At 48.3% G+C, this 23,240-nt stretch overlaps 2 protein-coding genes across 2 annotated transcripts; one reads left to right on the top strand and one right to left on the bottom strand.

Moving 5' to 3' along the window:
- Positions 1 to 2,678: 2,678 nt before the first annotated feature.
- TTC9C (tetratricopeptide repeat domain 9C) lies at positions 2,679 to 10,474 on the bottom strand. The gene is made up of 3 exons (XM_084896042.1): positions 9,457 to 10,474; positions 5,366 to 5,548; positions 2,679 to 4,491 (listed from the first exon to the last, which is right to left on the bottom strand). The coding sequence occupies exons 1-3, from the start codon at positions 9,692 to 9,694 to the stop codon at positions 4,397 to 4,399; spliced, it is 516 nt and encodes a 171-aa protein (XP_084752168.1). The 5' UTR covers positions 9,695 to 10,474; the 3' UTR covers positions 2,679 to 4,396.
- Positions 10,475 to 11,046: 572 nt separating this feature from the next.
- HNRNPUL2 (heterogeneous nuclear ribonucleoprotein U like 2) lies at positions 11,047 to 22,988 on the top strand. The gene is made up of 14 exons (XM_084896037.1): positions 11,047 to 11,971; positions 13,926 to 14,061; positions 14,357 to 14,433; positions 14,620 to 14,759; positions 15,271 to 15,361; positions 15,457 to 15,569; positions 15,705 to 15,968; positions 16,150 to 16,272; positions 16,675 to 16,803; positions 17,319 to 17,487; positions 18,543 to 18,749; positions 19,777 to 19,850; positions 20,102 to 20,209; positions 20,328 to 22,988. Exons 1-14 carry the CDS (start codon positions 11,362 to 11,364, stop codon positions 20,406 to 20,408), a joined length of 2,322 nt encoding a protein of 773 aa, XP_084752163.1. The 5' UTR covers positions 11,047 to 11,361; the 3' UTR covers positions 20,409 to 22,988.
- Positions 22,989 to 23,240: the final 252 nt, after the last annotated feature.

Genomic DNA, 23,240 nt, shown 5'->3' with positions numbered 1-23,240 from the left:
TTTGGGAGGAAGAAGTGGCGTAGGCACAGGGTAACGCAGACTCCACTTAGGAAAAGTCCATGAAGGAGGGAATCTCACAGTCGTGGCTCGTCACTGCAGTGAGCTCCTGTGTGCTGGGCCGTTAGGGACTTCCTGTAAGTGCTCATTTAGCCCTCAACAGCTCTCTGAGGTATTAGCCCTCCCCTTTTTGCCCACCGACTAGGGAACTTGAAACTCAAAAATTAAAGTTGACTTGTTCAAGGTCCCAGAGCGGGGGTAAGGGGCAAGCTGGAATCTGAACCATGGCGTGTGACTAAACACACCAGGCTCACGGTGCCTGTTAAAATCTGTTGAAAATAGTTTCCTGAGAACTATGAGTTGTTTTCTGTTCTCTCCTTTTGACTGTAGGGCTTTGCGTCCTTACCCCTTCACCTGTTTTCCACGCAGAAAGACCTTTACTTGGCTGTTTCGACAACATATACTGTGTTGATGACCTGACATTTTTGCTTACATGTCAGAAACGTGAAAATAAGAAATGGAGAGGTGGACGGCACCGCGCCCTGGGGGATAAGTTCGTGGGGGGAAGCTGAGGTATCTGGTGTAGAAATGATGGGTGCTTGGGAAACTCCAGATGAGAGAATCCTACTTAAAAAGTGTGCTGACAGCCTGGAGGGGAAGTTACTCCAGTGCGGTCACACAGATGGCTATTGACAGTAGCGATAGCAGAGAAATGGGAGTTTTGGGAGCTGATGTAGGATGGGGGAAAGTTCTTGAAGGGTAAGAGAAGGGCCTGCCCCTGTTGTGCTGTAGGACAGACTGGAAGCTCCCTAGAAACCCTCCCCTCCGGCAAAGGAGGAATCCGGTGCAAGGAAAGCAGGAAGGAGGATTTAGAAGGCGAAACTATGAGCACATTTTCTGAATTTCTTTGATCTTTTTGGGATTTGACTGTCATCATCAACTACTATTTTTTTTAAAAAATATATTTTATTGAATTTTTTACAGAGAGGAAGGGAGAGAGATAGAGAGCTAGAAACGTCGATGAGAGAGAAACATCAATCAGCTGCCTCTTGCACACCCCCCACGGGGGATGTGCCCGCAACCAACGTACATGCCCTTGACCGGAATCAAACCTGGGACCTTTCAGTCCGCAGACCGTCGCTCTACCACTGAGCCAAACCGGTTTCGGCTCAACTACTATTTTTGAGTTTGGGGAAGGAGGCAGAGCTAAGCATGGAAGATTTGGCCACAGAAAGCTCCTATGGGGACATGATGGGAAACAAAAGCTGATGCTTATCACATTCATGGCTGAAAAGCGTGAATTCTCACCTTGCACTTTCCTTGTGTTGGAATCACCCTTCAGTTCCTCTTTCAAAAGGCTAACTTTATTCATGCGAATACAGGACTGCCTGAACGCCTTGGTGAAACAGGGCAAGAGTAAGAGCCGTTCTGGCTGAGGGGCCGTTCCCAGTCATTGCTAGAGGAAGTGAAAATGCCTAAAAGCAATCAGTTGCTTCAAAAGGGTGAATTTTATGGTAGGTGAAATATATAAAAAGAAATAGGCTTCCTTAGAACACGGGTTCCTAAAAGCAAGATATAATAAATGTGTGCACGTGTGAACATAATTGAATATCATTCCTTTAGACCAGTGGTCGGCAAACTCATTAGTCAACAGAGCCAACTATCAACAGGACAACGATTGAAATTTCTTTGGAGAGCCACATTTTTTTAAACTTCTTCTAATACCACTTCATCAAAATAGACTCGCCCAGGCCGTGGTATTTTGTGGAAGAGCCACATGCGGCTCTTTGGCCCCTTGAGTGTGGCTCTTCCACAAAATACCACGGCCTGGGCGAGTCTATGTTGAAGAAGAGGAGTCAGAAGAAGTTTGCCGACCACGGCTTTAGACGGTGTGAACAGGAACCACTGCTACCGCCTCAGCCACCCTCACACCTGGCACGGAGGGGCTGTTTCTTGATGACATTCCCTGAAGAGCAAGCATTTGCTTTCACTTCGCAGGGAGAAACCAATATATATATATATATATATATATATATATATATATATATATATATATATATATGTATCCTGTTACTTTCCTAAACTTTTAGAGGGTTTTTTTCCAGGTCAGAATCCAAAGCAGAGTCACATTTATTTGGCTGACTGACTTCTCTTAAGACTCTATAACTTCCCCTCTTTTCATTGCAATTTACTATCGAGGAAATCGAGTTACTTGTCTTATGGTTTCCGTTTGCTATTTACATCCCAATAATAACATCTAACATGTCCCTCTGTCCAAAGGTTCTCTTAAAAACACATATTTAAATAGCATACATAAATAGTAATCTAGATAATATGTGGTTTTGGCAAAATTGTAAAGGGGATGGTATGAGTTTGGAAAACTATTTGAAACTGTCTCCTATTTGCCAAAGTGTAAGCCGTCACAGCCTCCATGAATGCTTTTTCTGCGGTCAGGCCCTGGAATCCCGTGGAAAGCTGTACATATGTGGAACCCTCTGGATGGCTCCTGCGGGCGTGGGCTTCCCGGACCTCCAGACCCAACCAGACTGCCTGCCCTGTCCCTCTTCCTGTTCACCAACACCTCCGCTAGCAGCTGGCCTGGAAATGAAGACTGAAATGGGAGCCTGACCGCTTTATCTCAGCAGCCTTCATGAAAAGATGAGTACAATAGCTTTCTAAAGTTCATTTTTAAATATGTTTTATTTTTTCCTCATGGGTACAGAAGATAGCTCATGGTGACATTGAAAAAACTGACGAGAGAGAAAAAACAAACCACAAACAAAATGAAATCAGGAGGCAAAAACTGCCCAGAACAAACAAAACATGCAACCAGGACAAAATGTTGTCAACTATCTAGATTTAGCGATGTAAGGGGCTTGGGAAAGGAATAAAATATTTTACTTTTGTTAGTTCTATCCTTGGATTCATTAAGATTTGGTAGAAGAAGGCTGTGTTGTAAGTTGACGCCTGCATTATTTTTTAACTTTTTTTTTCATTTTTTTATTAAGTATTATATGTGTACATATCTTACCAATTCCCCACCCCTGACGCCTGCATTACTGAGGGGAAGAGGGAGAACAGGAAGAGCCTATTTTATGGGGAGATGGGGAGTTACTGATGAAGGGAGAAGAACTTAGTGCGTTTGGCCAGACTACGGTGTTCCTTCTGCTGTGGGCGGCTGTGTGATGGCTCATGGCACATGCTTCCGATCCGCTCCACTCACAAAGGCGGAGGCAGTACGAGGCGGTCTCCTCTGCTCTGCAGGCCTCCTTCATTGTGGGCATTCTCCACAAAAGTGATGGACGGACAGGGGAGCTCCTAGCTGATGGAGCCTCCTCCTGAGCAGTGGCTGCAGCAGATCTGCAGCCTGCACTGGCGCCCACCCAGCTTCCAGAAAGTTCGTAAAGGCACTAAGGAAGGAGAACCTTTCCCACTGTCTCCCTCCTCGGTAAGGGAAGTGGGCTCTGGCGGAATACAAGGTGACAGGTAAAGGACAGATTTAAGTTTGTATCCTGCTCTTTCATGGCACTGTTTCCAGACTTAGTAATATGCCTTTCCTAAGTGTTTCAGAGAAATAGGCAGGCTATAGCAACACACTTAATAAAAACAAAACTGTTTACTTGGGTGTTTTTGTAGCATGAGGGTAAGAAGGATTATTAAATAAATACTTAAGTGCATGACTACAGAGATCTTAAAATAGAAGAGTTTAATGAAAAATTAAGTAAGTCTACTCTAATGATCTGAATATAAACAATACAAATGACCAGAAATTACCCCACCAATAGGAGCCAGATATTTTTGCAGGGGAAGAAGAATCTGAATATATGTGGATTATTAAAAATGAGGAATTCACTTTCTTTGAAACCATTCATTTTAAGACATGTGGGCCCAATTTATAATTGTCTAGTTTCACAAAAGAAATACACTGCTCAGTTTCTGGCCTGCCTAACTTTGGCTTTGGGCATCTGAGAAAACAAAGGAAGAAACTCCTTTCTGTCTGTCATTACCTCATCCTCTGCTAAACTTCTCCTCTGTGTATAAATACATCTAACAACATCCATCATTAGAATCTATGCTGTCGATATGATTAATTCCACACACAGGTGAAGAATATATTCTGGTTGTAATTCTCAGGGCAAATGTCCATAAAAATGCCATGTATTAAAAGCTATACAAATATACAGATGGACAGACACACACACACACACACACACACACACACATACACAAAAGGCAGACTGTGTAAGTAGTTAAGAGTTTGTGCAGAACTAGAAACAAGAAAGACACCTGGGTCAGAGGTGTGGGGCTCCTGTCTCCTGCGAGGTCAGATGTCACTGGATGTGACTTCACTGGTTCGCCATTCACCAAAGTTCAAGTGGAGGAGTGTCATTCTTCTCTGTTAACCAAACATGCCCACGTAGAGCTGCTTCTCTTTCTGATGGTAGCTGCTGAGCTCCGACTGTGTCAGCTGGAGGTACCGCCGGACATTGGCATCTTACAAGAGGGCGAGAAGGCAATTAGAGATACACCATAATCTCACCTCGGGGTAGGGGGAGATTTATTAACATACTTCCTTTTTTTTTTAATTTTTGAAAATATATTTTATTGATTTTTTTTGCAGAGAGGAAGAGAGAGAGAGAGTTAGAAACATCGATGCGAGAGAAACATCGATCAGCTGCCTCCTGCACACCTCCTACTGGGGATGTGACCGCAACCAAGGTACATGCTCTTGCCTGGAATCGAACCTGGGACCCTTCAGTCCACAGGCCGATGCTTTATCCATGTGAATATATTATTACCTATTCAAAAATTTGAAAAAATGAAATAAAACATGCCCTAGCCAGTTTGGCTCAGTGGATGGAGCGTCAGCCTACAAACTGGAGGATCCCAGGCTTGATTGTGGCCAAGGGCACATGCCCGGGCTGCGGGCTCTGTCTCAGCTGAGGGCGTGCAGGAGGCAGCCGATCCATGATTCTCTCTCATCACTGATGTTTCTGTCTCTCTCTCCCTCCCCCTTCCTCTCTGAAATCAATAAAAATAGACGAAACCGGTTTGGCTCAGTGGATAGAGCGTTGGCCTGCGAACTGGAAAGTCCCAGGTTCGATTCCGGTGAGGGGCATGTACCTTGGTTGTGGGCATATCCCCAGTAGGGGGTGTGCAAGAGGCAGCTGATCAATGACTCTCTCTCATCGATGTTTCTAACTCTCTATCTCTCTCCCTTCCTCTCTGTACAAAATCAATAAAATATATATATTTTTTAAAAATAAAAATATATTAAAAACAAGCAAATACAACAAAAACCCCTTCCACAGTTACCCCCTTAGCAGGACAATTGTCTCTGTTCTCCCCCCTCCATCCCCTCTCTCACCTTTGGGCTGCCTGTTGATGGCGGCCAGCAGGTAGCGCCGAGCTTGGTCGTAGTCCTGCAGGTGGAAGGAGGCTACTCCGGCCCGGTACAGGGCCTTGGCATTGTCAGGCTGTCGCTCCAGGACCTTCTGACTGTATTCTTTCACCCGTTCATAGTTTACTGGCTCCATCTGCAGGAGACAGGCTAATGAGAGGAAGAGAGGAGAGCGAGAAGGGCCTGGTTATACTAACTTCGACTCAAGGCAGCACCAAACACAGAATGGTAACAGCATTCACTTTTCCAGCAAACAAGCGTGTCTGCCACGGGCCAGGCCCTCCAGGCAGGGGACGCAGCAGCGGATAACGCTTTACATCTCTTCCATCTACTCCAACGCCTACCGAATGCCGCTTCGTACCTAATGTTGAGCTAGGCCCAGCTATAAAACGGATAAGACTATACTTTAAAATGTATTTAAGCTTCTTCTTTGTGTCTCTTCCACCCAAGGCTCTCTGTCTGGAGCCTCCAGTTCACCACAATTCTTGTACGAGGCAACAGAAAGCACGGCTAGGTGCTTGTTGACTCTCACCCACTCTAAGAAATCGGTATGTGTTACTGCCTCAAGGCACAGAGAGGCTAAGTAACTTGTCCAAGATGTCACAGCTTCTAGGTGGGATGAGTAAGAAACAGGTACCAAGGAATCTCACTCCAAAACCGTCATCTCTCTCAATGATACTACTTTCCTAGTCCCTTGGATGATTTAATGGCACTTCAAAATTCAAATCTGTCAAGGAGGCAATTGATGAGGTCAGTCTTCTGCCTTTTTATTAAGAAGGGAAATTTTCCCCAGCCACTGTGGCTCAGTGGATTGAGCATTGTCCCATGCACCAAAAGGTCTGGGTTTCGGGCTTGATCCCCCCCAGTAGAGGGTGTGCAGGAGGCAACTGATCCATATTTATATCTTCTCTCCCTTTCCCTTCCTCTCTCTCTCTCTCTCGAAAAAAAAATTAAATAAATAAATAAAAATAATTTTAAATATATGTGTGTGTGTGTGTATATATATATATATATATATATCAATAAAAACACCCCTACCCAGTTTGACTCAGTTGAGAGAAATCTCAGCCCTTGACTGAAAAGTCCCAGGTTCGATTCCCAAGGGCTGGCTCTCTGTCTCTTCCCCTCACTTTCAGTCTTTCTAAAAAAATCAATGGAGAAATATCCTTGGTTGAGGATTAACAGCAACAAAATAAATAAACAAAAAACAAATAACGTATTTTTAAAAAAATTTGAGCCGAGTTTGGCTCAATGGATAGAGCGTCGGCTTGGGGACTGAAGGGTCCCGGGTTCAATTCCGGTCAAGGGCATATACCTTGGTTGCGGGCATATCCCCATTAGGGGGTGTGCAAGAGGCAGCTGATCAATGACTCTCTCTCATCGATGTTTCTAACTCTCTATCCCTCTCCCTTCCTCTCTGTACAAAATCAACATATTAAAAAAAAAAAAAAATTCCCAGAAAGCACTGGAACACAAAAAAATTTGAAATGTTCCTCTATTTCATAAATATTTCCCTATTACTTGAATTTACCTCAAAGGATTGTGGGAATTAAACATAGTATTACATCATAGTGCTGAGAACCAAGAATCAGGGCCGATGAGAACATTAAACCCCTGATGTTTGCATTCCTTCTCCAACACCCCCACCATGTGGTCATACTCAACTCCCGGAATGAGTCATCATTTTTTACTTTTTCTATTTTTCATTGATTTCAGAGAGGAGAATCATTGATTGGCTGCCTCCTGCACACCCCTTACTGGGGAGGGTCGGACCTGCATCTGGGCATGTGCCCTTGGAATGGAACCTGGGGACCCTTTAGTCTCCAGGCCAAAGCTCTACCCACTGAGCCAAACCGGCCAGGGCTCATCATTGATGTTTCTATCTTTCTCCTCTCTCCCTCTCCCTTCCTCTCTGAAATCAATAAAAGTATATAATAAAAAAATAAAATAAAAGATCCCTGGCTGGCTTGGCTTGGTGGATGGAGCATCAGCCTGTGGACTGCAGGGTCCCAGGTTCAATTCCGGCCAAGGGCGCATGCCCAGGTTGTGGGCTTGGTCCCCAGTTGGCATCCAATTGATGATTCTGTCAACATTGATGTTTCTCTCTCTCGAACCCTCTTCCTTCCTCTCTAAAATCAATAATAATAAAAAAAGAATTGCCTAGGTTTAATTTTAGCTCTACCAGTTACTAGCTGTTTGTTCCTTAAATTTACCTCCAAGGGCAAGTGACTCTTAACTAGGTTCATATGTGTAAAGGGCTTAAACCGTGTCTGCCCCGGGTATTTCGTAAATGTCACCTCAATGAACTCTCCTCCCCGCCCCCCCTTTAAAAGTGAGCACTCTCATAAAAAAAAAAAAAAAAAAAAAAAAAAAAAAAGTGAGCACTTGCATGCCTGTGGCACTGTCCCCATTTTCTGCTTTATTTATTTTCCACAGTACTTACCATTTTCTAAAAATTATGGATGTTATTTTTGTTTTCATGTTTGTCTCCCTTACTTGAATACATGTTTATTTTTTAAATATATTTTTATTGATTTTTTACAGAGAGGAAGAGAGAGGGATAGAGCGTCAGAAACATCGATGACAGAGAATCATTGATCAGCTGCCTCTTGCACAACCCCCACTGGGGATGTGCCCACAACCAAAGTACATGCAACCAGATTATTGTTCAATTCCTGGTCAGGGCACATGCCTGGGTTTCCCACTCGATCCCCAGAGGGGAGATATATAATTCTCTCTCAGCATTGGTGGTTCTATCTCTCTTCCTCTCCCTTCCTCTCTCAGAAAACAATAAGAACATGGTTTTTTATTTTTATTTTATTTTTTAAAATATATTTTATTGATTTTTACAGAGAGGAAGGGAGAGGGATAGAGAGCTAGAAACATCGATGAAAGAGAAATATCGACCAGCTGCCCCTTGCACCCCCCCCACTGGGGATGTGCCCGCAACCAATGCACATGCCCTTGACGGGAATCAAACCTGGGACCTTTCAGTCCGCAAACCGACACTCTATCCACTGAGCCAAACCGGTTTCGGCAGAACATGGTTTTTTAAAATGCCTTCCCTTCTATGTAAACTCGGTATTTTCTCCATTGCGTGCAAAATTTCCTAAATCTATCAGCATCACCAGAGACTCGGCTAGAAAATGCAAACAAATAGTAGGCACCCCCTGGGACCCATTAAATCCAAATCTCTGGGGGTGGGACCCGGGAGTTGTGTTTAACAAACCCTCCAGGTGATGTTTGAGAACTACTGCTCATATATGTATAGCCGAAACCGGTTTGGCTCAGTGGATAGAGCGTCGGCCTGCAGACTGAAAGGTCCCAAGTTCGATTCTGGTCAAGGGCGTGTACCTTAGTTAGGGGCACATCCCCAGTAGGGGGTGTGCAAGAGGCAGTTGATCAATTATTCTCTCTCCTCCATGTTTCTAACTCTCTATTCCTCTCTCTTCCTCTCTGTAAAAAATCAATAAAATATATTTAAATATATATGTATATATTTTATAAAAGATTTTAAATTTTATTTTATTTTTTTAAATTTACTTTTAAAATATATTTTATTGTTTTTTTACAGAGAGGAAGGGAGAGGGAGAGAAAGTTAGAAACACTGATCAGTTTCTCCTGCACACCCCCTATTGGGGATGTGCCTGCAACCAAGGTACATGCCCTTGACAGGAATCCAACCCGGAACCCTTCAGTCCGCAGGTCTCTATCCACTGAGCCAAACCCGGTTTTGGCATTTTTATTTATTTTAGAAAGCAAGAGGATGGTGGATAGGAGGAGGGGGGATGGATTTGTTGTCCACTTATTTATGCATTATTGGTTGTATTGGTTTCTTCTTGTATGTGCTCTGACCTGGCATCGATCCTGCCACCTTGGCTCATCAGGAACATGCCCTAACCAACTGAGCCACCCGGGCAGGGGACCTATATTTCCATTCTTGGCGGAATAACTGGATGACAGCAGGAAAGTCCGTCAGTGTTTTTTTTTTTCTCCACGTTCACAGATTTTTGTGTGCCTGCCTGGTTACCCTGCCCACCCTTGGGCCCTGTCCTTACCCGCCAGGTTGTTGTAGCAGTCTGTCTGGGTGGCGTGCAGCATGCTTTCCTGTGCAGGCGTGAGGGCCGGGCCCTCGTGCCCCAGGTCGGGTATCGGGGAGGGCAGGCTGGGATCCAGACCCCGCAGCTGAAGCAGAGCCCGATGGTACCTACTCACAGCATCTCGGTACTTCCCTTCCCGGTAGCGCAGGTTCCCTTCCTCCTTGTACAGCTGAGCCTCCCGCAGGCGCTTGTCCATAGCTCCGCCGCCCAGCGGTCCTGCGGGGCTGGGGAGGGAAGGGCCGCTGAAGCTCTGCGGGAGGAGCAACGGTACGGGTCTGGTGGCCGACTTACGGCAGGAAGCTGCCCTTCTCCCCGGGGCCTGCAGGGAGCGAGCTCCGCCGGCTTCTACCACGGCCCCTCCCTTCCTCCCGAAGCATTTCCGATCGCAGGCGGCGCAGGAAACCAGCCCGTGAGCGGGTGTGGGGAGAGGAAAGCCAGAGACTGTGTGACTTTTCTGGAGCGAGGGGCCCCCGAAAACGTAAAGGGCTCACTAAGAGCTGGGGCAGCTGCGGAACATGCTTCCTCCTTTCCCTGGGACACACCTCCCCGACCTGGAAGTGGAAAGGAGGCGGGGGCCATTGCTGAGAGCAGTTTAAAGGACTTGCCTCCGTCACGACTCCCGATTCGCACGTATATTCAAGAAGCACTCGTGGGTGTCTGTGCCCGGAGCTGGGAGACCCAGGCGACAGTGGCCCGTGCCCCACGGCCCCAAGGCCGCGACGGACCCCGCGGCCGAGCAGCAGCTGCGAGTCCTCCGAGCCCCGCGGCCAGCCCCCTGCCCTCTGCGGGGGGGCCCTGGCCCGGAAGTCGGCCCCTGGGTTTCCGATTGCGGGTGGGAGCACCCAGAGGACAGGGTCCCGTCCCCTGACAGTTTGTCGTCTACAGCGCACCACGCCGCCCAATGAGGGGCGGCCCCAGAAAAGTAATCCCGCAGAAACGACGCGGCCGCCCCGGCTTCCTCTGCGGACCAAAGAGGGGGGGAGCCAATGGCAGCTCCGCCAATTGGAAAAATTCGGACTATCACGGGTGACCAATCAAAATTGCAGGTGACTATTCAAGTTGGCCAATAGACTAGCTACAGGGCGAGGTTCGGTCATCTGTTGCTAGGGAGAAATTGAGGGTTGGGGCGGAGCAAGAGGTCACTGTATTTCTTGGTTTTTGGAGAGCCCTTTGGTTTACTGGCCAGAAAGACGATTTTTAGGAGGCTTTCACGTTGCAACAACTTCTCTTCTTTTTTTTTTTAACTCCTAAGAAGCTGCTGCACGCTTAGACAGAAAAAGAGACTAGTGAGCAAGCCCAAGAGGAAAGCGTGATCGGAAGTCAGACCGAGTGAAGGTGGTGGCGGGGTGGGAGGGGCGTGCGGGAGGGGAGGTCCGGGCGGCAGCGCTGTTCCCGGCTGGAAGTACGGAAAGGGCGCGCACTCGCCTCCATGCAACGAGGCACTTGAGCGGCAGCCAGTCTCTCCCGTCTCCAGCGCCGGCGCGGCTGCGCAGTGAAACGCCGGCGGCGATTGGCCGGCCCGCGAGAGGGGGCGGGAGGCGAAGGGAGGGAAGTCCGTCGTCCTCGGCGCGCGCCCGCCCGCGGCTGGGAACAGAGGGAAGCGGCTGCAGGAAGGGAGACATTTCCCCGCTGCGTTGTTTTGGGCTCCCGGGGCCGCGGAGGGGAGGGGAGCCGAGAGGAGAACCGCCGTAGAGGCTGCGCGCGGCCCTCGCCGCCTGCGTGCGTCCGTGCGTGCGCTCGCCCGCGCGGGCTCAGTGCTGGCGCGTGAAGCGGAGGCGGGCGGCGGCGGCGCCTGCGCGGTCGTGCTCGGTCGTCGGTTCGCAGGGGAGGAGGCAGCGGGAGGCGGAGGAGGCGGCGGCGGCAATGGAGGTGAAGCGGCTGAAAGTGACCGAGCTGCGGTCGGAGCTGCAGCGGCGGGGCCTGGACTCGCGCGGCCTCAAGGTGGATCTGGCGCAGCGGCTGCAGGAGGCGCTGGACGCCGAGATGCTCGAGGACGAGGCCGGTGGTGGCGGGGCCGTGCCCGGCGGGGCCTGCAAGGCGGAGCCTCGGCCTGTGGCCGCGTCGGGCGGCGGCCCGGGCGGGGACGACGAGGAGGACGAAGAGGAGGAGGAGGACGAGGAGGCGCTGCTTGAGGACGAGGACGAAGAGCCACCTCCCGCCCAGGCCTCGGACCAGGCCTCGCAGCCGCCGCCAGAGCCCCCGGAGGAGGCAGCCGTGGAGGCCGCGGCCGCGGCCGAGGCCGAGGCCGAGCCTGAGCCTGAGCCCGAGGCCCAGCCCGAACCTGAGCCCGGGCCCGAGCCCGAGCCCGATGCTTCCGAGAAGCCGGCTGAGGAGGCCATGGCCGAGTCAGGTGGCGTCAATGGTGGCGAAGAGCAGGGCACCGGCAAAGGGGAAGAAGACGAGCCGGAGGAGCGGAGCGGGGACGAGGCGCCGGGATCCGAAGCGCCTGGTGACAAGGCCGCAGAGGAACAGGGTGAGGTGCCGGCAGCGGAGCCCGGCTCCCGCCTGCCGGGTGCGCCCTCGTCCCCAGCACCAGTCCCGCACCCCGGGGTCCGATCCCTTGTTCTCGCTTGCCCGAAGTGCAGGATTCCCTTCGCCATTTGGTGGGATCCCCCGGGGGAGGTGGCGTGTATTCTCTCCGCACCTTTCCGGGAGGTTTGGCCGCCTCGGGTGGCCCCACTCTGCAGGAGGGGGGCCCCTGCCTGGCTCGGATCGTTGGCGGATGGAAGTGAGCGGTGGTGCATGCGAACGGCTTGGGAGCTACCTGTGGAGCAGCCCCCACGGGGCCGGTTACCTTTCCCTAAACCGGGAGTGCGCGGGGGCATTGGCAGTCCCAGCGCCAGCCAGGCCGCCTGTGGGAGCCTTTGGCCTCTGGGCTGGCTGTTGACTTTTTCGCCATAGAAATAGGAAGCAGTAACTAAATTCGTCCGAGTTCGATCCTCAGACGCCCAGGGGGAGAGCCTGAGCCGCCCGGAATCTGGCGATCTCACCTTGCTCCTGCGCTAGCGGCGGCGGGGCACAGCCTGTGGCGTGACGGGGTCGAGTTTAATAGTTAACTAGTGAAGAGAAGTCTTATCTAGCGCATTTAGAATAAGTCAGTTAGCCGGCCAGGGCTTTTGCCTTGCCTGTATCATGATTAAAATGTAATCTTCCCGCTTAGTTGGTGGGCGGGCAGGTCTGTAAATTTGGTGCACGCTTAGCCTCTTAGATTTCAGTCCCCCCATTAACTGCATTGAAACGCCGGAGGTGCTGGTGGGCCCATCCAGTAACCTTGGGGAAGGGAACGTGTTTAGCTGCCCCAGGGAGTTAGTCACCTGCCTTCCTTTGAAGTAATTGGATGGTTAAGCTGGCCCGTAACTATGTGTCAGAATAAGGAGGAAAACGAGAGTTCTGTGAAGTGGCTTGCCGCCTTCGTTCTTAATACATTGTTTAGGCTGCTACTTAGTATCATGGTGTCCATTGGAACCCATTCTACAATAATCACGTGCAACTTGAAGATTGTTTGCCTACGTCCTGGAACAACAATCCCATTACATAACCTTTGACATAGTGTGTACCCCAAATAGCAGATAAAAAAAGGTTGAGGAAGAGGTAGAAGAGGGCACAGAGGGAATATATGGTGATGGGGGGAAATAAAATAAAAAAGCTTAAAGAATAAGAGACTGCCTTAATGATTATTTAAAAACCTTTGTATTGAAAACTATAGAGGCTTAAGGAAAAACTCTTCTGGGTTTTATTTCCTCTAGCAGAGAATGTTGCTAAATATCTGATAGCACCTTTCTGCCCCCAAATCACGTGCAGTAAAGATGCAGTATTAAAACATGTGCCTCTTGTGAATGAATGGTTTAGCTTTCACAACTTCCAGGAAAAATGCATGATAAAAATGCAGCTCGGTGCCATGCACCTGTCCCCACTTGCTATGGAAGTAAATCCGTGGGTGGCTGTGCATTTTAAAGCTGGAGAGGAAAACTCCTGGTTTTTCTCAATTGAGGCTCCCTATCGTGAAGCTGTGGAAAAGTGCTGGGAAATATGGTTTGTGTCTAGCTTACATCTGAATCTGACCATTAAGAATCAAAATTAAATTAAGCAATGAAGTGTTTTTGTTTTGTTTTTTAATGTCATATTGTTAGGGAAAGCTGCAAGTTTGACCTGATTTAAGCAGATAAATTTAGAATGCACAAATTGTCCAATTTATGTCTATTGCTTGACTGTAATTAGCCCATAGTATACTTTAAAAAATAAGTACAATTTCAGCCAATGTAGGAAGATGATCTTTGGGAATGCAACGTTCTGTGGATGCAGTGGGATTCATTTGGCTATTCTGATGAGACAGATACTCAGACCCCCCCTTTTAGTTTCTGTAGGTTCTGAGCTTATGCTACACTCCAATATGAAAACTGCTGATTTTCTTTCCCTCCTTTTTGTAGGAGATGACCAAGATAGTGAAAAGTCAAAACCAGCAGGCTCAGATGGTGAGCGGCGGGGGGTAAAGAGACAGCGGGATGAGAAGGATGAACATGGCCGAGCTTACTATGAATTCCGAGAGGAGGCTTACCACAGCCGGTGAGGGAAACAGTCCCTTTCGTTGAAGGGAGTGTCTGCTCTGATTTTGGTGTACCTGGTGTTGACTGGAGAGTTGGAAAGAGGGGTGGATTAAAAATGGAATAGGTTTTTATAGGCGTAAGTTTTAGCTCAAATCTACTCTGCAAGCTCCTGTTGCCCTTTTCTCATTTACTGAAAGAAGCTGTCTGCTGGGATTATATTCGCTTAGAGTTTAAAACAGACACCATGCCCTGCAGACGCCCTCCGAGCGGAGGGCTTTGGTTACATTGTGTTTGCTCTTCCCTTATGTGTGTAGCTCCAAGTCTCCACCGCCCCCTGAAGAAGAGGCAAAAGAGGAGGAGGAAGATGACACTCTTGTGAACCTGGACACGTGTATGTATGAGGCAGACAGGCTGGGGTTTTAACCAATCAGAAGTGATTCTGGAGATTGACATCTCATGGCCTGCAGTTTTTAAGAGATTTAGCACATTGTATCCATTCTTGACAACTGGGCAACTGAGTATACTTGTGCTCTCTTGGTGGCTTTCACGTGTTAACGGATTGCTTCTTTCCTAACAGATACCTCTGATCTCCATTTCCAAGTGAGCAAAGACCGCTATGGAGGGCAGCCACTTTTCTCAGAGAAGTTCCCCACCCTGTGGTCTGGGGCAAGGAGTACTTACGGAGTGACAAAGGGGAAAGTGTGCTTTGAGGCCAAGGTAGTATGTTCAGCTCGTTAGATGGTTCATTTATTAATTCACTCATTAAACTCCTGTGTACCGGACTCCTGCCCACCAGTGTTTTATTAGTGGAGAGAAAGGCCCCACGCTTCAATGATAACCTTAGCTCCAGTAATCTAGAAATTGTTTCTTCCCAGGGCTTTGGTTTAAGTGCATTGGCAGTTGTTATTCTGATGCCAAGGTGTGATAGTTGTCCTTTTCAGTTTGCATAAAAATCTTGTCTTGCTCTGGCCTTGCTGCTCAGTTGATTGGAGCGTGATCCTGTACACAGTGTTGTAGGTCTGAGTTCTAGTCAGGGCACATTCCTGGGTTGACTCCTGGTCAGAGTATATGTGGGAGGTGACTGATTGATGTTTCTCTCTCCAAACACAATAAAAACATATCTTTGAGTGAAGATTAAATAAATAAATAGCTTTTGTTGTTGTTTTTTAACAAACTTTGCTTCTGAGTTGGCCATAGTATCTGAGAGGTTTTTTTCTGACCTGGCCAGGTAACCCAGAATCTCCCGATGAAAGAAGGCTGCACAGAGGTTTCTCTCCTTCGAGTGGGATGGTCTGTTGATTTTTCCCATCCACAGCTTGGTAAAGTCACTTTAACTTTATCATTAATGTTTGTACCATATTGTTTGCTCCATGGGACGTTTGGGTGGAGGTAACTAAGTTGTTCACTATTCTAGGTGAGGATGAATTCTCTTATGGTTTTGATGGACGAGGACTCAAGGCAGAGAATGGGCAATTTGAGGAATTTGGCCAAACTTTTGGGGAGAATGATGTCATTGGCTGCTTTGCTGTAAGTGCTCCTGAGAGTTGTGGATTCCCAGCAGGGAGAGGGCAGAGGGCGTGTATTTGATGCATCGCTTAAAGATTAAATTGTAAGATTCAATCAGCCTCAAACCCTAAGTGCTCCTGTCTTTTGTCATTGTAGAATTTTGAGACTGAAGAAGTAGAACTTTCCTTTTCCAAGAATGGAGAAGACCTTGGTGTGGCATTCCGGATCAACAAGGAATTCCTGGCAGACCGGGCACTCCTACCCCATGTCCTCTGCAAAAATTGTGTTGTAGAGTTAAATTTTGGTCAGAAGGAGGAGCCCTTCTTCCCGCCACCGGAGGAGTTTGTGTTCATCCACGCTGTGCCTGTGGAGGAGCGCGTGCGCACTGCGGTCCCCCCGAAGACCATGGAGGAGTGTGAGGTGTGCAGCACGTGTGCAGGGGTCTCAGTGCTCATGCTGTGGAGCCATGGGGGTGGGGAGGTGTGGCTTTTCTTCTCAAAGTTCTGACCTGGGGCAAGGGAGGGAGGGTATTACTAAAGTGGGCTTTTACACACGAGCCTTGCTTATTTTTTATGGCATTTCTGGTTCTGTTTGTTTGCAGGTGATTCTGATGGTGGGACTGCCCGGATCTGGAAAGACTCAGTGGGCACTGAAATACTCAAAAGAAAACCCTGAGAAAAGATACAATGTCCTGGGAGCTGAGACTGTCCTCAGTCAAATGAGGGTGAGTTGCTGCAAGAGATGAGTCAACTGGGTATTCGCACTGAAGGTATAAAGATGCTCCTATAACCTTCTCCCAGTAGTTAGTCTTTCAAGTGTCTGACAACACAAATAGAGAAAGAGATTCTTCTCAATACGTGTTAAAGGGAGGGCTTTTTTTTCTTTCTTCTTCTTCTTGGCTGTGTTGTCATATTTCTAAAAGATGATAAAATCCGGAATGTATTCAGGTTAAGACTATAAGTGACTCCTGCATAAAATGGACAACATTCATGGCACTGAGGAGTGGGAATGAACTGATGTGACAGCTTTGGTGGCCTTAAAGAAGTGACAGTTACCTATGACTCTTGGGCTTTAACTTGCTGTATAACTTCTTGCGTTTCTCTTCCTTTCCTCTCAAACTCATCAGATGAAGGGGCTTGAGGAGCCAGAAATGGACCCCAAAAGCCGAGACCTTTTAGTTCAGCAAGCCTCCCAGTGCCTTAGTAAACTGGTCCAGATCGCTTCCCGGACAAAGAGGAACTTCATTCTTGATCAGGTATTGTTCAGACATTCAGAAGCAACCTCATTTTCCAGAAAATCCCAAGATGAAAATTTCGGCATCCATTTAATCTGATACAATTGCCTAGAGTCAAAGTGGGGTGCATTTGTAGAAAGATAATGAGTTAAGGAACAGAATCGGTTTACTTAATTATGCCCAAAAGGTTGGGTGTTATCGTTGTAATGTCTTTTGAACTCAGAGAGGTCTTCTGTTAGTGTTTCACCTGAGAGCATATGAGCCCAGAGTGGGAAGCACATCCTTGAGGCCGGGAAAGAGCGTTAGCGCTCCTAGGGATTCCTGGCTCCCCACTGATAGGTTTATTACCTTGGACAAGTCTTGGCCTCAATGAGTCTGGATTTTCCTGATATGCAAAACCCAGTAATATCTGTCACATGGAGTTTAAAGAATCGAAGGAGATTGTGTGCGTAAGGCTCCTAATCTGGTGCCTCATTTGTAAAGGGTGCTCAGTAAGTGTTTTCATTGAATTTGATGATTGTTATTCTTGTCCGTAGTGTAACGTGTACAACTCCGGCCAACGGCGGAAACTGCTGCTGTTTAAGACGTTCTCTCGGAAAGTGGTGGTGGTTGTCCCGAACGAGGAGGACTGGAAGCAGAGGCTGGAGTGGAGGAAGGAAGTGGAGGGGGACGATGTGCCTGAGTCCATCATGCTGGAGATGAAAGGTGGGCGGAAGCCGTGCAAGGCAGGCACTGTCCTTGGTCAGCGCACACCTCGCTAGGCTCTCAGCCCGGGAGGGACCCTCCGCACCCAAAGTGTCAGCCTGGCGAGTAAATTAACGGATGTGCGTGCTTGTAGGTAAAGGGGTGAGCAGAGTGAGAGGAGAAGCACTAGCCTTGGTCATTCTGGGTAAGATACAATAGTGATTGGCCACGGGGTAGTTAAAACTCTACTTGCCTCGCACTATTCTAGATGGAGGGCAATTGTGAACGAAAGGAAGCTCTGCTTTAGTCACTTATATTCGGGAGCTGGGGGGGGGGGGCAGTATTATGATTCAAATTAAAATACAGTGGTTGGATTGAACGATCTCATCATTGTCTTGATTTCTGTTAACACATTAGTCTCGCTTGTTTTGGTTTCTGGTAGGATCCTGAAATCTTTAATGTAATACAAAGCCTAATAGCAAAGTCCCTGTAAGGCGGAATTACCTGTCCTGATTGATCCCACATCCTGCTGTTCCTTCAGAGTGCGATTTTCAACACCCAGGGATAGGAGCTGGTTACACATCTAAGAGCAGAGTGTCGGAGTCTAGACAGAATGAACTATGCCAGTCCTTAACTGACGGGCAGTTGGAGGAATTTAGTTCAAGAGGGTTAACTGAATTCATCTAAGAACTCAGAGAGCCCCCACTGAACTGAATCCCACTGGGACTCAGCCTCTGAACTTGTATTTCTTAGTGTCTTATCTAACCAACACCAAAACTTACTCAGTTACTTTTAGCCTCTGGCTCCCTGCTTCAGTCCTGATAAGAAACCTTAACCCAGTTGACTCCTAATTTATTATGGATCACTTGAGAACTTGTGCATCTACCACTTACAGCAGCCCTTTGCCTGTGGCTGTTACAGTTTAGGGAAAGTCTACGGTAGATAAAGTACCAGTGGTACTTTTGTGCATTTAGTAGGAGCTTAGGAAATCTCATTCCTCCTGAAATAGTTTTTATAATGAGATCGTTTTTATAATGTACTTTTCAGGCCCACAAGCTTCTCTCTTACTCTTACAGCCAACTTCTCTTTGCCTGAAAAATGCGACTACATGGATGAGGTGACATACGGGGAGCTGGAGAAGGAGGAAGCGCAGCCTCTTGTCACTAAGTACAAGGAGGAGGCAAGGAAGCTGCTGCCCCCCTCTGAGAAACGGACAAACCGCCGAAACAATCGAAACAAGCGCAACCGGCAGAACCGAAGCCGAGGCCAAGGCCAAGGCTATGGTGAGTCCTGGGGGCCAGCCAGCCCCTGGCCCCGGTCTGTGCTTTGTGCTGAGCAGCTCCATAAGGAAACCAAGTCCCGGCACTAACCAGGAATAAGGAAGTGACTTCTTTATGGAGCAAATTTCTTCCTGTGCTTTAACCCCGCTTCTTGTGCTTTTTCCATAACCTTTCTGTACAAGGTGGTTATTTTTCAACACAGATATTTGCTTCTGTGAAAAGCAGTGCTTGGGCCTTCTCCTTAGTCTGGTTTTCACTTGTATGTGTAGGTTTCCCACCTCACTGTTGCCTCATCTCTAAAGGATTGGTGCAGTGAAATTGGATCCTCACTTTAAGTTTTCTTCATGCTCTGTCTCGGATCAACCCAACCTTATAGACCAGGAAGTGAATGCATTATTCAGTAATTCGGGGGGCTACAAAGTAAATTAGGCTACTAGTGGAATTAATATCCCTCTTGAATGTCTAGCTTGTCAGTTAACCTTCCACTGTGCATTCACTGCCCTTTAAAAATGTGTGTGTGTGTGTGTGTGTGTGTGTGTGTGTGTGTTTGCAAGTCAACAAAATGTTTGCATGCCTGTTACATGCTAGGCACTGGGAATACCAACAGTGCCTACCCTGGAGGAGTTGGTCACTTAGACTTTGTTCTGTTTGTATAAGATGGTGGGCCGGGGTTACATCACCCCTGAGATCCCTCCCAGGATTGAAAGTCAGTGGTTCTGTGAATGGCAGTATTTACTGATGTTCCTAACTCTGCCGAGTATTTTTTTGCCATCTGAAGTATTCTGCAGGAATTGGGGAGCTTCAAAAGCAAGGTGGCTTGGTTTTCTTGTGTCGCTATTCCTCTGCCTTCCCCCTCAGACTTTCTAAGAGATCCTGGCTAGTGCTGTAATTAACCTTGCGTGAGCCTGACAAAAGCAGGCCTCCTATTCTCCCAGAATTGCCTTGGGCTCCAACTTTTTGATTTCCACTCAGCCCTGGAGCCAGGACCCCACGCCAGCTGTCTGAGCGCGCTCTCCCATTTCTCTTCCAGTGGGCGGGCAGCGCCGAGGCTACGACAACCGGGCCTACGGGCAGCAGTACTGGGGGCAGTCTGGAAACAGAGGGGTGAGTGCAGCTCTCCTGCTCCTCCTCTGGGCCGTGCTAGCATCCTATTGGCTTGGGGGAGCAGAGTGGTTTGGGCTGTTTTCTCAGGGCTGAGCTTGTGCCCATGTAATGTGTTCCTCTGGAAGAATTAACCTGGGAAGATTAAGTTTGTTACCAAATCCAGCTGAGGTGTGTTTCATTTAAGACGGGGATGGCAGTGGATCGGGATACCGGAAACCCATAAGTCTTCACTCCTCTTTCTCCTTTCTCAGGGTTACCGTAATTTCTACGACCGATACCGGGGAGATTATGATCGATTCTATAGCCGAGATTATGAGTACAACAGATACAGAGACTATTACAGACAGTACAATCGGGATGTGAGTATCTTCTGGGGATAGAGAGGGTGAAGGGGGGCAGGGCCAGAGGGCTGGGTGTCACGCCTCTCGGTCCTCAGCCAGCTGTGGCCTCAGGTGACGGGGTTCCCCTCTCTTCTAGTGGCAGAATTACTACTACCACCACCCCCAGGACAGAGACCGATACTACAGGAACTACTACGGTTACCAAGGGTATCGGTGAAGCCTCTGCCCTTGTCACCTGTCAGCCATGAAGCTGAATCTCTGGGGGTGCCAGCCATCCCCCAAAACACAACCAAGGAAAACAGGGGCTGTCGGGGTGGGGCTGAGCTGCCGGGGAGGGGTGGTGGGAGGGAGGGTGCGCAAGCAAGGGTGGGGGAGGGGGGAGGTGGAAACAGACAACAAAACTGTACATTTTTTTTAAAGTTTGTTGAAAAGAATATTGTCTTATTCTATAAAACATTTCAAACCTAGTTAGATATTTGTAATCAAAAAACATGTGCTCAGAAAGCAGCACTTAGGGCTGCCTGTCCTATACCCTGCAGTCGGACAGGAAAAGGACTGAAATGTCACCCTTTGACACAGCCATGCCAGGGAGAGTGAGGAGGCGTGTGGACGAGGGGGAGCGAGCACGTGAGGGCACTCTCCGTAGCAGGCAGGAGTGGGACAGAGGGAGAGCTTGTGACTGGGGCAGTGAAATAAACGATTGGCTCTTATCAATCACTTGCACCAACTAACCGTTTGTATTTTCTTTACCAACCTTTCCCTCCTGGGACATCTGGTCTGGTGGGCTGGGAGGCCAGAGTGGCATTGGCTCCACTTCCCTGTGCCTTCGTGCTGTTTGGCTGCGGCCTGGAGACCACCCCTTGATGGGTGTATTATATAGGACCCCCAGGCTAAGGAGGCAGGGGCTGTGCTTGTTCACACAGCAGAATAGCTTGCCCCCTCTCTGTACCCATTAATGAATTCCCATCAAGTCTTGGGGGAGGATGAGGTTGCAGGCCGCAGCCTGAAGATGGTGATCGTCAGTCTGTCCTGTCTTCCAAGGTTGAGCTAGGCATGAAGTCTCTGAAATCATCTCTGTTAGAGTATCTGTCCTCTTAAAGTGCAAGAGAAGGAACGTTTCTCAGGGTTTCCGCTCACACAGAAATGAAGCAGGATTCTTTTCATGGCAGCCGGATATGTATATAGTGAGTCCTGTGGTGTGGGCTGCCAGGCCCAGGTGCTGAGAATAGCAACTATTTTATACAGTATGGAGGGCACAGCCCGCTGGTCTTTTTGATACACAGGTAGACAGTGACTAGACAGGGGAGGGTGGCGGGTGGGAGGCAGCTCAGCGGGGCTGCCGCAGGTCGGGGGGAGTGAGTGTGTGTAATGTGTGCATGAAAGGGCGCCCCTTGTTGACTTCCTGAAACAAGATTCCTTCTGGGGTGCTTTACCTGCGTGTCCCCAGAGATGTCTCTAGCCAAGAGACTTCAGTTGGGATGGTCTTTGCAACTTTACCTACACCCCCCCAGTTCCTGACAGCTTCAGGGCCCGGGTTCAGGGATATGGTGGGCTATGGGATACTCTTTCAGATGTAGCTTCCGTTTTAATCCATCTTCCCGCTCAGCAGCTCAGCATGGAGTCCGCCAAGAGCTTTTTCAGCAAATACCACATGTTGCAGCGCTTCCTGGTGAGGCAAGATCCTAGGTAGTGTTACTAGAAAAAGCTTCACCTCCATTTCCTCACCTGAGCAGTTCTGTGTTTAAAATTTTGTGCCGAGATTGGACCTCTCACCCTCTCCCACTGTGACCACCATGCAGCCCTTCTCTGGGTCTGCAGGCTCTCGTCTGGCTCTATTGCCTGTCTGTGATACCCTCTGTCCACAGACCCCCTGACCCCTGGGCTGGAATGGGGGCTGGTAGAAGTAACTGCTTGCTCACGATGTCTTCTCTGGACACTGCTTTTTTGTGGTGCCGTCGAATGGATTTGTGTGTGGCAGTGGGTGAAGTGATTGCATGAACTTTTCTGTAACCCACTAACTTTTTATTATTAAGGGGGTTTTGAGAAGCTTTGCTCATAGTATCAGGCCAAGGAGGTGAAAACTGGAGCCCAAAGAAATTCTCTTAGGGCAAGATCATGTTATAATAGAAAATGAAATCTGAGGCAGAAACTGCCACCCCTTTTAAATATCTAGCCCTCCAGCAAAGAGCATCCTTTTGTGGTCTGTGACATGTGTGGATGCTGGGCCCTCAGGGCCAGGGGACAAACTCCGCCCCTTTGGGTTTCTGGGGGGGAGGGAGGATTAGGGGAGGTACTTGCTGTTAAATTTTGACACTAGAGAGTCACCTTTACAACAACAATAAAAAAAGCTGTTTTTCTAGGTGGGTGGAAAGTGAAACTGCCACGTCCTTGTTGGTTTAATCTGAGCACTCACAGCAACACTAGATGTCTGGGTTTTGTTTCTGTCCTTTTATTATTAAAAAAAAAAAAAATGTTAAGGGGCAAATGTGGATTAACAGAAGGGATCCCTAGCCTGTTTTCCTTATAAGATTTTAGTGTTTTATCAGACCTCTGTTGTAGTTGTAGATGGAAACGCTTGTGAGAAAAACAGCACATGGCGCCTGTAAATGTTCTGCACAACCTGTAAAGCATTCTTGGAAGTGGCCAGTAAAAAAGGGTTTTACCATTTTTAAACAAATGTAACTGTGTCATTGTTTACATCTGTAACTTTTTCCCCCCCTGTTCTCATTACAACATTCTGGCAACTCTGTAGGCACAGTAGCTTCCAGTTTTAGAATAAATAACCATTTGGATTGAATTCACTCTCTGTCCTGTGGCTGCACTGAGGGGTGGAGCGTGTCATCTGGGGGGTTTATTTACTTTAGATGCTGCTTCCAGTCGCACTGGGTCCAACCAAGGATGGCTTTCCTCCTGGATTGCCAATTCCTTCCTACTCGACCGAGGCTTCACCTGGGTGCCAGCCATGCCTTCACTCCGGGTTGCTGGCCTACTCAGTGCTTGCTTATGCTAAGAGCTTGAGCCATTGGAATAGAAGAAAACAAATAATTTC

Source organism: Pipistrellus hanaki, assembly GCF_964339955.1.
Source record: "Pipistrellus hanaki genome assembly, chromosome: 9".
Classification (NCBI taxonomy): domain Eukaryota; kingdom Metazoa; phylum Chordata; class Mammalia; order Chiroptera; family Vespertilionidae; genus Pipistrellus; species Pipistrellus hanaki.
The sequence above is the reverse complement of the archived record's forward strand: the minus strand, read 5'-3'. Positions and strand labels throughout refer to the sequence as shown.